This window comes from Monopterus albus, unplaced genomic scaffold, assembly GCF_001952655.1.
Source record: "Monopterus albus unplaced genomic scaffold, M_albus_1.0 scaffold127.1, whole genome shotgun sequence".
Taxonomy (NCBI): domain Eukaryota; kingdom Metazoa; phylum Chordata; class Actinopteri; order Synbranchiformes; family Synbranchidae; genus Monopterus; species Monopterus albus.
The window spans coordinates 2,570,304-2,584,604 of NW_018128007.1; the positions used below are offsets into that span (position 1 = coordinate 2,570,304).

At 41.0% G+C, this 14,301-nt stretch overlaps 2 protein-coding genes across 6 annotated transcripts in view; both read left to right on the top strand.

Moving 5' to 3' along the window:
- Positions 1-2,322, top strand: part of sp8b (sp8 transcription factor b) — a 3,874-nt gene extending 1,552 nt beyond the window's left edge. For both annotated transcript variants that reach the window (XM_020612772.1, XM_020612773.1), the window contains exon 3: positions 25-2,322. In XM_020612772.1, coding sequence (XP_020468428.1) covers positions 25-483 — 459 coding nt within the window. In that variant the 3' untranslated portion in view covers positions 484-2,322. The remainder of the gene's footprint in view (positions 1-24) is intronic.
- Positions 2,323-9,222: 6,900 nt separating this feature from the next.
- macc1 (MET transcriptional regulator MACC1) lies at positions 9,223-14,078 on the top strand. Of its 4 annotated transcripts, none has more exons than XM_020612668.1 (7): positions 9,223-9,307; positions 9,471-9,554; positions 10,334-10,368; positions 10,450-10,572; positions 10,655-12,687; positions 12,884-13,072; positions 13,190-14,078. In XM_020612668.1, exons 4-7 carry the CDS (start codon positions 10,458-10,460, stop codon positions 13,391-13,393), a joined length of 2,541 nt encoding a protein of 846 aa, XP_020468324.1. In that variant the 5' UTR covers positions 9,223-9,307; positions 9,471-9,554; positions 10,334-10,368; positions 10,450-10,457; the 3' UTR covers positions 13,394-14,078. The 4 variants fall into 4 exon arrangements, with proteins under 4 accessions (XP_020468324.1, XP_020468327.1, XP_020468323.1 ...); XM_020612667.1 differs by having other exon boundaries at positions 9,236-9,358; XM_020612670.1 differs by having other exon boundaries at positions 9,236-9,358; positions 9,471-9,537.
- Positions 14,079-14,301: the final 223 nt, after the last annotated feature.

A 14,301-nucleotide genomic window follows, 5' to 3' on the forward strand; every position in this document is an offset into this window, starting at 1 on the left:
TGCGACTGTCAAAACTGCCGGGAGGCGGAGAGACTCGGACCGGCGGGTGCCAGCCTCCGGAGAAAAGGTCTTCACAGCTGTCACATCCCCGGCTGTGGGAAGGTTTACGGGAAAACGTCGCACCTAAAGGCGCATTTGAGGTGGCACACCGGCGAGAGGCCGTTTGTGTGCAACTGGCTTTTTTGCGGGAAGAGGTTCACACGCTCCGACGAGCTCCAGCGACATTTACGCACACATACCGGGGAGAAAAGATTCGCCTGCCCGGTTTGCAACAAGAGATTTATGCGTAGCGATCACCTGAGTAAACATGTAAAAACTCACAGCGCCGGGGGATCCGCCGGCTCCGGCTCCGGGGGCAGCGGAGGAAAGAGGGGGAGTGATACCGACAGCGAGCACAGCGCGCCGGGAAGCCCTCCGTGCCATTCCCCCGACCTGTTGCACCCACCTGAGTCAACCCAGGGCGTAGGCATGAACGGCCTCTAAATCTCCCCTCAGTGAAACACAAACTGTAGAACAACAGAGTGTTGCGGTGGAATTGTCCAAGAGGACATGACAGTGGACATACCGTGGTGTATGCAAAACGCCTCATCAAGGTCACAGAATGAGAAAATAGGCCCGTACGTTCCGTTGACTTTTTCTAAGACTACTAATTCCATAATTCCATAGCTGTACCATCAGACACATCTCATTAATACATCTGCGGTGTGAACGTGTAATCAAGTTCTTGTGGGCACACCGGGACAGGGCGCAACAAAAACCTATTCCAGCCCGATCCTGAATACCCTCCATGTTTTATTTCCCAGGGTATGAGACGCAACACACAGAGACCACCGCTGTGAAAGATGTGGGCCTGCTAAGTTGTGCTATCGCTGTCATACAATATTGTTCAAACCAAACTCTGGCACTTTATTACCGAGCAGGAGAAATAGTTTTTGTCCCCCGAGGATGGGCTGCTTGGTAGGAACAAAAACCTGTGGTAAGATACGGGGTGGGATGGTTTTCATTATATCCGAGCTCCTCAAACGTCGCAAGTTTATAACACACACTGCTATTGAACCCGCAGCCTGCGGTATGTGCGCCAAGTTTGTAAGTAGTCCAGTCGAGGTCACTCACACTTCACTTCGCTGCAAAATGTGTTGTATATACTGAGAAATGTAGGTTAGAATAATTACAGACCAATGTAAAGGTGAGTAATGTATTTGTCCAGGAGACGATTTTGTATAGGTATTTCTAGTTGTATATGGACTCTAGTAAATATTTGAAAATATACGGAAATGTACTTGGATTTTTCTTTGACATGATATGAAATGTATTGTGGGGAGTTCTATTTAACCACGACTTTTCTTGTATTAGGGGTCTATCTTTAGGCGCACTTTGAATTTATTTGTAACGATTTGAAATCATTTACTGTTTGCCCACTCATTTAATTTAAGTAAGCATGTTGTAAAGTGATTTTGATTTTACAATGATTTTTTTTCCGAGAATGGCTTTTTATGTAAGCCACTCAATAAAGTCAGTATGAATTCAGAAGCAGCTCATCGACTCAGTTTTATTGATTGTTGAGTCGATCAAATCCATTTTTGCACCGACAAAACCAGAAAGTTTGAGATTTTACGCAGCCTAGGATTTGTTCTGCTGCACATTTTCTTTAATTAATGTCAAAAAATGTAGATAGTGAGTTTAATTATCTCTGCGCAGCTGGTACATGATGGGAAAGGGCCTGCGGCAACATCAGGGCCTCACCCACAAATTAACTTCAATTTCAGTAATAAAATTAAGCAGCTAAACGGAACATTTACCTTTAAAAAAGAAAAGTAAAATTAAGTTCTCTTGGAATTTAAATTTAGGCTAAAGTTCACTAACCTCGCTTCATGTCTGTTTTTCTGTTGAGCGTAAAAATGAAACCTCAAACTTCTCTGAGGCCGAAGTCAACACTGGTCAAACTTCAGGCCTAATTGTGTTAAACCACCGCTTTCTAAATCCTTATTAATGATTAATTACTGTGCGTTAAATATCTTTGACTGTTTCCCCACTGCAGGTTTTATTTTTGTTCTCTTTGCAATCAAACTTCCTCCCAGTCAAGAGATATTATTATAAACACACACACGGTTTGTTCATTTTAAACTTTAAGCTGCTGATAAATGCGCAGTAGATTTAGTGTTAACATTTACATGATTGTATTATTGAATGTGGTCTCTAAATATTTTAATAGTGGAATAAGGACAATTTATACTTTTGTTGTGAGCAGTCTTGTTCCCCTTTAGGCCGTGCTTATTTTGACTTGATGTCAAGTTGGACTAAATCCCCTGCTTATTACTAAAATTCAAAATAATCAACATCAGAGTTAACAAACTAGACACATTTCTATATTTATTTAATGACAATTGATTTGAAGACTGAATCTTTGGTAATACGTGAACTGGAGAAAGCTCACATGCCCTTTATCTATTTACACAAGCATTTTGGATCTTGTATGTCCCGTTACATACAACAGATTACAGAGATAATCCCAATCCCTTCTTTTTTTAAATTTTCTCCTCGTTTCTGGGGATTTTACGCACCAGATGGATGAACGCGGTCACAGCGTGTCATTCATCATTTTAACAGTTAGAAGGGAAAGATGAGCACAGTTAAGACTATTCCTTTTATTTATTCCGCTATTTTTTCATATCTAGAATGTTCAGGTTTCGTGAAATCACAGTGAGGAGTAAACTAGGCCAAGTATCTTTTCGAACTTCTGGTTTTTATGCGTGGTTTCGTAGCGCCATCTAGCGCCTTCCCGTGCAAACAACAGTCATTGAAGTACAACCTTGATCCACTTTTTCTGAGCTCTTTTTTTGTATGGGGGTCCTGATTTTATTTTGGGTCATAGAGAAAGGTTATTCTGAATTAATCTGGAAAGCTTTCCTTCAGTATTGCTGCACCACTTTCAGCTGTTTGTGCAGTAAACTTCCAGACTAAAGTCTGAGGCTGCACAGATGAACATATATTCATAACTGTTTCCACTGTATGAGACGTGCGCTGATTATTAGGACAACATAACAAGAAGTCACCATTTCCATCTGCTCTTTTTAGATCACACCTGAATTTCAGAAAGTGCGGGTCTGGACTCATTAGAACTCCTCTGCTGTCTCCCTGATAATGCTTTCAAACATATTTGAAATAATAAGCAAATTAGAAATGAAAGTACTTACAAGTGTATCACTCACCCTCCTGCTCTTTGTTACAGCAGATGTGTCATAGTGGGACATTAGAACGATGGATATTCTCTGCGTCTGTCACCTGCACCGTTCCCAAGTTGTTTTGTTCAAATAGTTATAAAATGTCAATATAGTGAACATTTACTTTATTTCTCTCTTCCTTTCTGAATTGACCTTTTTACACACACATATGTAAATGTAGAAACATACAGGTAAAATGACGTTCAGGTACCTTCATAGCTTCTTCTCCTATGTTCATAATTCCTCTGCGATGGTGTGGTCCAGTAGAAAAATGCTGTAGGGACAGTTAACAGTCAAAGGTAAAAGTAAAACCAAGCCAAGTGCAGAGGGAACTAAAGAAATTCTGCCTTTGCTGGGTCACTGCAGCTCTCTCGCATTTAGGATTGGGTTCCTGATAAAGCCTGCAGTGCAGCTGTGTCCGAATCCTACAGAAAAATCCAGTTGAATTACTTCAGTTTTATTATTCAGAAACATTAATTACTATGATTTCAAGCCAGAGACTGTTTAAGGGATTTGCTGTTGGGTAGTCTTGTGTACTTACAGGCTTACGCAACAAGATATTTTATGTTGCTGCATTTGTTTCGATAATGTCAGGAAATCTCACAAAAAAGTGCTTGGTTATGGCTCCATGTTATCTCTTCAGCATAAAGTCTGACAGATTTATTTATTCCCTACTGAGTTATTCAAGGAAAACTGTTTCAGAAAAATTCATGGAGAGAATGAAGCAGGAACTGAACTGAAGAAGACAAAATGTAAACTGTATTTCATAAGCAGACACTAACCTGGATTTAAGACATTAGATTAGCTGGACAATGTATTCCTCAACCTATATTATTAAAAACTGCTGTGTGTAAAGAGATATTTTATGTTTTACACAAACAGGCCTTGAACAAAAGCTGTCTTGATGTTATCAACTGTTTCAACAGATTCAAAAATAAATACAGGAAAATATTTTAAACTGAACAGTATCCTTTTGGCCTAATGTCTCAGCGTGTGCGACTCTGTTGTCATGTTATTATCACCTTCCTAGAGTGCTGTATCACCTGTACCTCAGAGGAATGTCCCATTGCTGCCAGCGAGGAGCCACATGAGCTGCTGGCTGTGGATGAAAGCCAAAGTAACAGCTATGGTCGGAGCACACAGCGCACCGGCAGCCAAGCCCGGTGCTGATCCAGTCGCCTAGAAAACACAAAGAGACATATTATTCTACACTGGGTTATAGAAACTTGGGTGTACTGTATCGTAATCTGCTTAATAAAATGTAAGACAAATCTTGACTGAGGTTTCATGGAAGTGTCAGCTGCTATAAATGAAGCGATATATTGGGTTTTCTAGCTCTAACAGTAAATCATAGTGTTGTGGTAACACCTCTCACCAGCGATGCATCTGTGGCCAATTTTGTGGTTAAATCCACCAACTGCACTGTTATTGTCACTAAACCAGCCAGTCTCCTGGGGAAAGCAATTTGAAAAGGGCCAGAGGTTCGTCAAAATAATTAACAGTAATTGCCGGAGCACCGACACCAGTACCCCCATACAATGCTTTCAGCAATTTCAATTCATTTACGTCACAGGTGGTTTCTCACCTGTCTATTGAATAGTAGGTTCAACCGCGCTGTGAGAAGCTATGCAAGTTTGCCAGACTTGTAACCCCAGTTCAACACATCAGTGTACATAAAACAAATGAGTTCAGCTTCTTTTCTGCCTGATAACAAAGTTCATTTTCAGTGAAACAAGACAAAACGTGTATTTTTCTCCCACGACATCAGAGAGACTCCATTCAAAATCTGTGAGGCTGCTGAAACTCACATTAAAATCACTTTTAATGCAACTGCAGTCTCCTCGAGTACCACAGTGGTTTCTTCAGTGAGGACAGTAAGAAAGCGAAAGTCCTGCGATGAAGATTTCAGCAGGTAAAGCCAGAGACTGCATCCTGATGAAGCTGAGCTTGGTTTCTTATGTATGCCTTAAAAACAGCCCACAATTTATTTGCATTTTCCAACCAAATGTCTAAACAGGTTTACTGAAAGCTTTCCTGATGACTGGTGACCACAATACAGCAATACTGGATGATCCGTGACATTAAGTATCACAGATGCATGATCATGTCACTGCATAAAGGAAAAGTAGTCTTTTTTTTTGAGGACACCAAAAACATCCATTGCTACCAAACACAAGTTTGCACAGATTTTTTTTTACTGGTTCCATCAATTTTTACTCACAGTATATGCCTAATAAGAGATTTTACACTGCTTTATTTTGGCCTTTTTAAACATCCACAGTCCTGATTGCTGGCAGAAGGCTTTTAATCAGTGTTAGCAAACAGCTCCTTACTTGTTAGATTGTTGAACATCTAAAAGAGACAAACACAACATCACCTCACTCTGGTTTCAGAGTAATAAACACTGAAATGTCTAACCAGTGATTGGTGGAAAAATGGCTCCCCCAAATGGCACAAACATGTAACTTCCAGACACAATCGCTGAGCCTTAAAATCCATTTAAGAATGTATGCGGTAAACATAATATTCTTGTCGATTAAATTATACTGATGAAAAACACAAACTTTTCCTACTGCTGTTGCAGCCATAGTATCAAAACCATATTCAGTTTAATATCAACATGACAGGACCAGCCATTCTATTACGATGAAATAAGCGGCAACAGCTCTTTGATATGAAGACAAGTATAATGACAAATTAATAACAGTCATATTCCAATGAACTGACTTGTGTGAAATATGGTCAGCATGCAATACTGTGGTGAATTCTGGTTTCTTTTTCTCAAGAAACAGACAAATTACAGTTACAGTCTTATGCAAAAGTTTAGGCACCCCTTGATAAATAACAGATTTTGGTGATTTTTTATTTGAACAGATGTTAACACAGTTTCTCTTGGAAATGGAAAAAATGCACAATATTTTCAGCAAACAGTGATGCATAGTTACTTCTTATGCCATAAATTGAACAAAAATAAAAAATAAAAACATTATTATGGCATGGTGCAAAAGTTTGGGCACCCTACACAATCAGTACTTAGTAACACCTCCTCTGGCAGATATCACAGCTTGCAAACGCTTTTCATAGCCAGCTAAAAGTCTTTCAATTCTTGTACTTGGGATCTTCTCCCATTCTTCCTTGCAAAAGGCTTCTAGTTCTGTAATATTCTTTGGTCGTCTTGCATGCACAGCTCTTTTAAGATCTACCCACAAATTTTCAATGATGTTTAAATCAGGGGACTGTGATGGCCATTCCAAAACCTTCAGCCTGCGTCTCTTGAGGTATTCCATAGTGGATTTCGAGGTATGTTTAGGATCATTGTCCTGTTGTAGAAGCCATCCTCTTTTCAGCTTCAGCTTTTTTACAGATGGTGTGATGTTTGCTTCCAGAATTTGCTGGTATTTAGTGGAATCCATTCTTCCCTCCACCCGTGCAATGTTTCCTGTGCCACTGGCTGCAACACAACCCCAGAGCATGATAGATCCACCCCCATGCTTAATAGTTGGCCAGGTGTTCTTTTCATGAAATGCTGCTCCTTTTTTTCTCCAAACATGCCTTTGCTGATTGTGTCCAAAGAGTTCTATTTTAACTTCATCAGTCCACAGCACTTGTTTCCAAAACGCATCGGGCTTCTGTAGATGTCCTGTTGCATACTTCAGACGTTGGATTTTATGATGGGGACGCAGATAAGGTTTTCTTCTGCTGACTCTTCCATGAAGGCCTTGTCTGTGCAAGCATCGCTGCACAGTGGAACGGTGCACCACCACTCCTGAGTCTGCTAAATCTTCCTGCAGGTTTTTTGCAGTCAAATGGGGGTTTTGATTTGTCTTTCTGACCAGCATACGAGCAGTTCTGTCCGAGAGTTTTCTTGGTCTTCCAGATCTCATCTTGACCTCCACAGTTCCCCTGATCTGCCATCTCTTAATTACATTTCTTACTGTGGAAACTGCAAGCTGACAACGCTTTGCTATCTTCTTGTAGCCTTCTCCTGCATTGTGGGCATCAATAACTTTCATTTTCAGGGTCTTACACAGCTGCTTAGAGGAACCCATGGTTGCTGGGTGTCCACAAGTGTGTGCACAAGGTTTGAAGAGTCAAGGTATTTGTACAGCTTTGAAATTGGCATTTACCAATGACAGCTGTTGCTGTGCATCAGATCTACCGAGCTGATTAAGGTCTGAAACCTTGTGAGAGACTTTGAGACTCTGGAACTCTTAGGGTGCCCAAACTTTTGCACCATGCCATAATAATGTTTTTATTTTTTATTTTTGTTCAATTTATGGCATAAGAAGTAACTATGCATCACTGTTTGCAGAAAATATTGTGCATTTTTTCCATTTCCAAGAGAAACTGTGTTAACATCTGTTCAAATAAAAAATCACCAAAATCTGTTATTTATCAAGGGGTGCCTAAACTTTTGCATAAGACTGTACAATCTGTGCTTGCACTGTTACTATCAAGCATTCCAATAGATCAGTACATCAACAGGACATTTTCATTATTAACTGTGCATTATAGTAGGTACAAATGCCTTTTTCACAGGAGACATTTTGATTTGTCATAGTAAAAAAAAGCACAGATGTTAATACAAATATCAACAAAGGTTCTGCTATATTCAGGTCATGACAGTGAACCTATACTATGGCATTTAAAACCCGTAAAAATGTTTAATAAATGGTGAGTCTGGAACTCGTCTATATTTCTTGTTGTCAACAAATTCACCAGAAAGGCAAAATCCAACGTGTTACTTTCTGACCTCTCTACGCAGACAGGAATAAACATGGCAGAGAGGAATGAGCCATACAAGGCTTTACACAATCACAGACAATACTTGTTAATATAGGATCAATTTGATGTTAGTTTTTGTCTTTTCATGGAATTTGTTAAAAAGAAAATTGGAGAATGTTACCAGTTTGATCCTATTGATATTCTCAGAACAGCCACAAGGGAGCAGAACCTGCTAATGGATCTGTCCTTTATTTCAGACACAGAGCTACTGTATCAGACACAGGATATACAAACGTGTTCTGGTGGAATGTGAACAATCTGCAGGTTTAGTTTCATATTGACAAAGTTAACGCCATTTAGGCAGAGCTCTGGGTAATGTGCAAGTGGGAAAAGGAAATTCAAGGCCAGAACAAAAGTAAATGTGATTTGCAGTTCTGAAAAAGAAAGAAATTTTGTTTCTGCAGTGGAGGACGTTAGTTAGTCATCCCAAAGTCCATCTTACTCCAGATATTGACCATATTTGCTATGTTAATTCATAATCTACTCAAAAGAGCTTACTTCCATCCAAAGGTCACTACAGCTCTGAAGAGATACTTCAAATTTAATATTAATCAGCAAAGATAACAGCGATATAACCAGTAAGCTTTTCCCAAGGTGCGTTTTAAAGCTCAAGTTTCATAGACTGTGACTTTAAGCTTTAAGTAGCCGAAATGCCTTTAGGCTAAAAGTGTGTAACCTGTTTACTCTGCTAGCTTTGGCTTTGATCAACACTGAAAACAGTAATGATAACGACACATTGGACAAAACAATAACACTCTATTAGGCTAAGTAAATATCACATTAGTGATAAGACAGAGTTAGAAATAGCCTACTGTTATGACACTCGGCCTTTTGTTTTAATTAGGTGTAAGCACCTGCTTTTGTTGCCATTTCCCCAAAAGTGAAGCAACGTCAACAGGTAGGACACCTTTAGGCTAAATGCTAAAGTGTGTATGAACCTTTTGTGTCTGGTCACCGAGCCAGCAGCCTTCGACAGTGCGTGTTTTTGTTTCCGTTCAGCGTGCTTATCACCAAACTCCGGCTCCTGTCGAAACCACAGGTAGGACACCGCTCAGTTTCGGGTTGTAAGTCGCTCGCGTTGCTTTGTGGGTATTGTAGTGACCGACGCCGATAGACAACTCCTCCGCTGGGGCTCATGTATCATTTAAAACTTCCAGTCCCAAAATGCTCCGTGCCTGAGAGCCAACAGCGTAAAGTCCTGTAAAGCCTCACAGCAACGCCCTAGAAGTGTAGATGACAGCGGATTGGCTTCTTTTGCTGCCAACGCGCCGAAGCAAATCCTCAAAGAGCTCATGCTGATGGTGAGATCCGACCTAATTTTCTTTGTCTCATATCTGATTGTTTTAATAATGGTAAGTAACCTGTAATAGGATATGTTTTATTAACACTTACTACGTTTTGCATACACCTGTTCAGGCGTCTACACAGTTTGTGTCACCCTGACTCTTTTGTTTCTGTGTTTAGTGAAGCTGGAGATCTGTGAAACGTGTGCTGCGGAGTGTTTCCTCTTCTGTTTGGATTATTGATGGCTGTAAGACTAGTTTAAAGGTGTTTACAAATGATTACATCCAAGTAAGACAGGAGCATGCTGATCAAGATAGTTTAATGTTCAACAGGAATGTTGTACTACGAGGAACAGAACTTGTGCGAACAAAGTAAACCTGTAATATGGTATTTCACCAGAATAGGCATTTTTACTGAGAGTGTTGACACTGGGACTGCACTTTGACCATAGCAGTCTGCTGAGAGAACCCATTACACTGTCATAGGCTTGACAAGACCAACCTGTTTTTGTGCACTGGTCTAAGGGACCACATTATTAATGACTGACTCACTGTGACAAGTCATGAATGGGTTGTGTCCTTTTACGCAAACAAGTGACAGACTGAAGAGTTCAGGCTTTTATTCTATTTGGAACAGTTTCTCCCTAACAGACAGAGGCCCTGTTAAAAGCCTCGGACTCACTGTGTGGGGGAAAACATAGCTAAGACAGAACAATAACTTTACTCACGTCTTTTTTTTTGCCTATGGATTTGTTATTGTCATAGGTCACGCCATTTCAAATTATATGTCTGCTAAATCTGCCTGATACTTTCTCTTTTTGCTTTTGTCTGACCAACAATCCAGAAGTCAAATATTCCATTTACAGTGATAGTAGACTTAGAAAACCAGCCACTATTCATATCCGAGAAGCTGGAGCCTGTCAATTTTTTGGATTTTGTTTTTTTAAATAATGACAAAAATGATCAAAACTGTTGCCAGTTAATTTTCTGTTGATCAAGTAATAGATTTATTGACTAATTGTCTCAGCTTTTGTGCTTTTTCAGGATCGCTGGTTGCATCGATTAAGGAATAATGTAATGTAAGTAATGTTTTTTGGCTAGTAAAAGCTTGTAATAAAAGAAATAAAATCTGATAAATTAAAACATTGTTATGTTTGCAGATGAAAATATGACAGCTGCGAGTGCAAGATCCTTCAATCGTGTCGGGAGTCTCATGAGGAGCAAATCTGAGGGGACGCTGGTTGATCTGGATGTCAGTGGCTCAACGAGCAACAACCTGAATGGTGACATCCCCATTTAGAAGCATGAGCAGATGATAAACGTGTTGTTAACGTTAACAGACTTTCTAACCAAACGTTTTCACAGGTGGTTATGCAAAACAAATCTCACAGAACTCCAAGTGGGCACTTTTACAGCCAGATGTCGCACATCAATCTCAGGCAAAAAACCCCTTTTGGAACAAACTGTCAGGATCAAACCCTTTCTTAGATGACATTATACATAGCAGCACAGACAAATATATCTCCAATACATCAAATCTAAAACAAGACAATGAAAAGCATCAGGACACAAATGATGATGACATCAGCTCATCTTCAGATGAAGGAAAGGTGGGGAACTTTTTGGAAAACAAACACAAAGCCACCAACAGATCTGGGCGATGGATGAGCACTTCAGACATTCTGGATGGTGTGGAGAGGAAGGTGCCAAAACGAGACAACAGTTTCAGGCCTCCCGGGTCAGTGCTGAATCCAGATTTTGAGTGGCTGAAGAATGACAGAGAGGCCTATAAGATGGCCTGGCTGAGCCACAGGCAGCTAACCCGCTCATGCCTGGACCTAAATCTGATGAGCCAGAGTCCAGGCTGGGCTCAGACCCAGGCCACTGACTTTCAGGTGATTTGCAGGATTGGTCACAGTGGAGGCACGGTACAGCTACCAGAGTTGGACGTTAGCATCCATATCCCAGAAGATCATGTTCCTCCTGGAGATGTCCAGGAAGTTACATTGAAAGCAATGCTAGACCCTCCTCCTGGACTCAATAACAACTACGTGACAACCATGAGTCCACTTCTGGAGGTGATGCTCAGCAACATCAACACAAAGGAGCGTATCTCACTGGAGATGAAACTGTCCGGAGAGGTGAAGTCTGACCCTCTAAGTCAGGTGATGACTACAGTGGTCGGGCTGGTGTCCAACAAAAGAGAGGGACCTTATCTCAAAGTGGAAGACTGTTACATTCACAAGAACAGGATGCAGATGAAGCTCCAGGACCTGAAGACACATTTTTACGTGATTGCTGTCGCGGAGGCCTCTGCAATCCAGTCCCCTGCTACATCAGTGTGGGATTACCTTCACCGCCAAATCACTGTAGCAGTTTATGGTCCCAGGTACATCCATCCATCATTCAAGGTTGTAATAGTGGTCTGCTGTCACGAGAACGTCCCACCAAAGCTTCCATTTTCAGATATCTGCAGAGGCAACAAAAGCCTGCCTCCACTAATGTTGCAGCTTTTGGGAAAACACTGGTTTAAGCCAGACAAAGTGAATGACCTGCATATCAGAGTTAGCATCACAGGCTCCATGTTTAAACTCAAACCTGAGGACAACCTGAAAGAAGTGAGGCAAAGTCAGCTCAAAATAGGAACAGTTTTGCATCTACCAGTTGCATTATCTTGTCCTGGTAATACAGAAATGACTCCTTTTAAACTAGATCTACAAGTGACAGAGTCAAACACTGCAACTGTTACACATTTCCAGGTGCCCTCCCCTCCAGCAGCACCCGTTAGGTCAGAAAAACGCGTGCCAAGACAGACTGAAATTGCAAGAACCTCACCTATTCCTGAGGAAAGCATTCCAGATTTCCCCAAATTTGAAAACAAACCTTTGAACCTGCAGTGGTACGGTGTAGCCCTAAAATCAGTTTGCCGTCAGCCGCATGTAGACTACCTACTGGAATACTTTAAGGGGGACACAGTGGCTATCCTTTCCAGAAAGACTGTTCAGTCAGTTGGCAATTCAAAGGTAAAGGAGTGGTATATCGGATTCCTCCAAGGCAGGACTGGTTTGGTTCACTGCAAAAACATCAAACTGGTCACCAGAGACCAGGTGATAGACTTCACTGGAATTGAAGTCACCACAGAGGTCCTCCTGGACAACATGACGCTGCCCTTCAAAAAGCTCACTTATATGTACTCTGCCATCCAGACACTGGTCACTGAGCATATAACCAGCTGGAGAAATTTTGCTGATGCACTGGGGTACAGCACCTTGTCGTTGGACAAAATCACATGGAGGCACACTGAGACTGAGGCGGATAAGGTGGCCTGTGTTCTGGAAAAGCTGAAGGAGGACTGTCACAGTGAGAACAGAAAAAAGTTTCTGCATGAGCTCATGGCGGTAAGTAGACAAAAACAATACATGCTCTTTGTTGAAGATGTTTTTTAACAATTTAACATGTCTTAGGTTCAATGAAATACTAAAACTGGCTGTGCAGACACCCATTTATCATACATTTCAAAACCCTTCTACACTGCCTTAGTGTTCATGTGCTTTCCATGGTTTTATGGCAGCTGATTTCTGTTTTCCATCCTAGGGTCTCATGAAGATGGGCTCTGTGTATGTCGTTGCCCGGCTCATTCAGAACACTGTCACCCTGTCCGCTGCTGTGGAGCTCGGAGCTCGATGGCGAGAGCTCGCTGAGAAGATGGGAAAACTCTCCAGTGCTCAGATAGCTGGCTATGAGGCGCCACACCGAGGGAAGAGTGGAGAAGTTAGTCCCCAGGTGAGTTTAACAGTAGACACTGACACAGCAAAAAATGCAGACTGTATACGCTTAGGTACAACTGAATCTCTACATTTTATTTGACACATCAGTTAAATATTTCCTGTTCTGTTTCAGTCAATGTGGAAGCCTGCCTATGACTTCCTGTACTCCTGGAGTCTGCGCTATGGAGACAGCTACAGGGACATGATCCAGGATCTGCACCTGGTCCTGGACAAAATGAAAAACCCTCCCACCAAACAGTGGAGGCAACTGACTGGTGCCCTCATCACAGCAAGCTGCCTCAATATCTTTCGAGCCTCTGCTTACCCGAAAAGCTAAACCTTCTGTGAACATACTCTAGTGATGACAGCAACCTCCACACACTCGGGGAAAACGTAGAGAGAGAGGGTTTTGTTACACTGCAGGGTGGTGTTACTTTACTTATTCTGTTGTCCTGTAGCTTTGTCCTTTTTTATTTTTATTTGTTTACAAAGCAATAGAAACAACTTTACTGAAATCCTTTCAGATACTTGCACTACATGTTTAGATATCACTTGATGAATGCACAGTATGTTCACACACTGAGCTGTGAAGGATGTCACTTAATCTCGCAAACAGAAGAAATGAAGTCTAATTTGTTTTTATGTCTGTGCAAATGTGATAAAGCCTCAACATAAAATTTCATTTTTCAGTTTATTAAACATGCTATCCTACCTAAACCTAAATCTACAGTAGTTAGCAGCTAGCATCCTTCTTTACATTTAAAAAATAGATACTTGGATACATTTCTGTTATTTTAATCATACAATGTACCCAATGAATTAACTGTTTCTACCAGTCCACATTAGACAAACTGAGCACATTGTATCTGTCGTTCTGATTATTTATGCATCAAATTAGGTTTTTTAATGCTATGCTACTATAACTTTTGCGGTGCCTATGAGCTTTTTCAGAGTCTTCCATAAGAGTTTAATCATTTAATCTGTCCCAAATTATATTCAGTTCCTACAATAGGATCCATATCACCATTTTAGATCATAACCTCTAGAGTCCTGAGCTTTGGAAACCCAAGCTGTGCGGTCCTCATATGAGGACGCAGGGACTCTAGAGGTTAATGTGTTTGTGTGAGTTGCAAGTTGTACTGTACTTTTCTGATTCATACTGTGAGCCAGTGAAGGGAGTCAGAAAACCTTTAAATGTGAACAGTGTTGCTGATTAGAGTTTCAGTACATCTACATATATTCACT

Coding starts and splice junctions, on each gene's coding strand:
- macc1 (XM_020612668.1), top strand. CDS start 10,458: ATGACAGCTGCGAGTGCAAGATCCTTCAATCGTGTCGGGAGTCTCATG. Junction 10,573..10,654: donor AACGAGCAACAACCTGAATG/GTGACATCCCCA, acceptor ACGTTTTCACAG/GTGGTTATGCAAAACAAATC. Junction 12,688..12,883: donor TTCTGCATGAGCTCATGGCG/GTAAGTAGACAA, acceptor TTTCCATCCTAG/GGTCTCATGAAGATGGGCTC.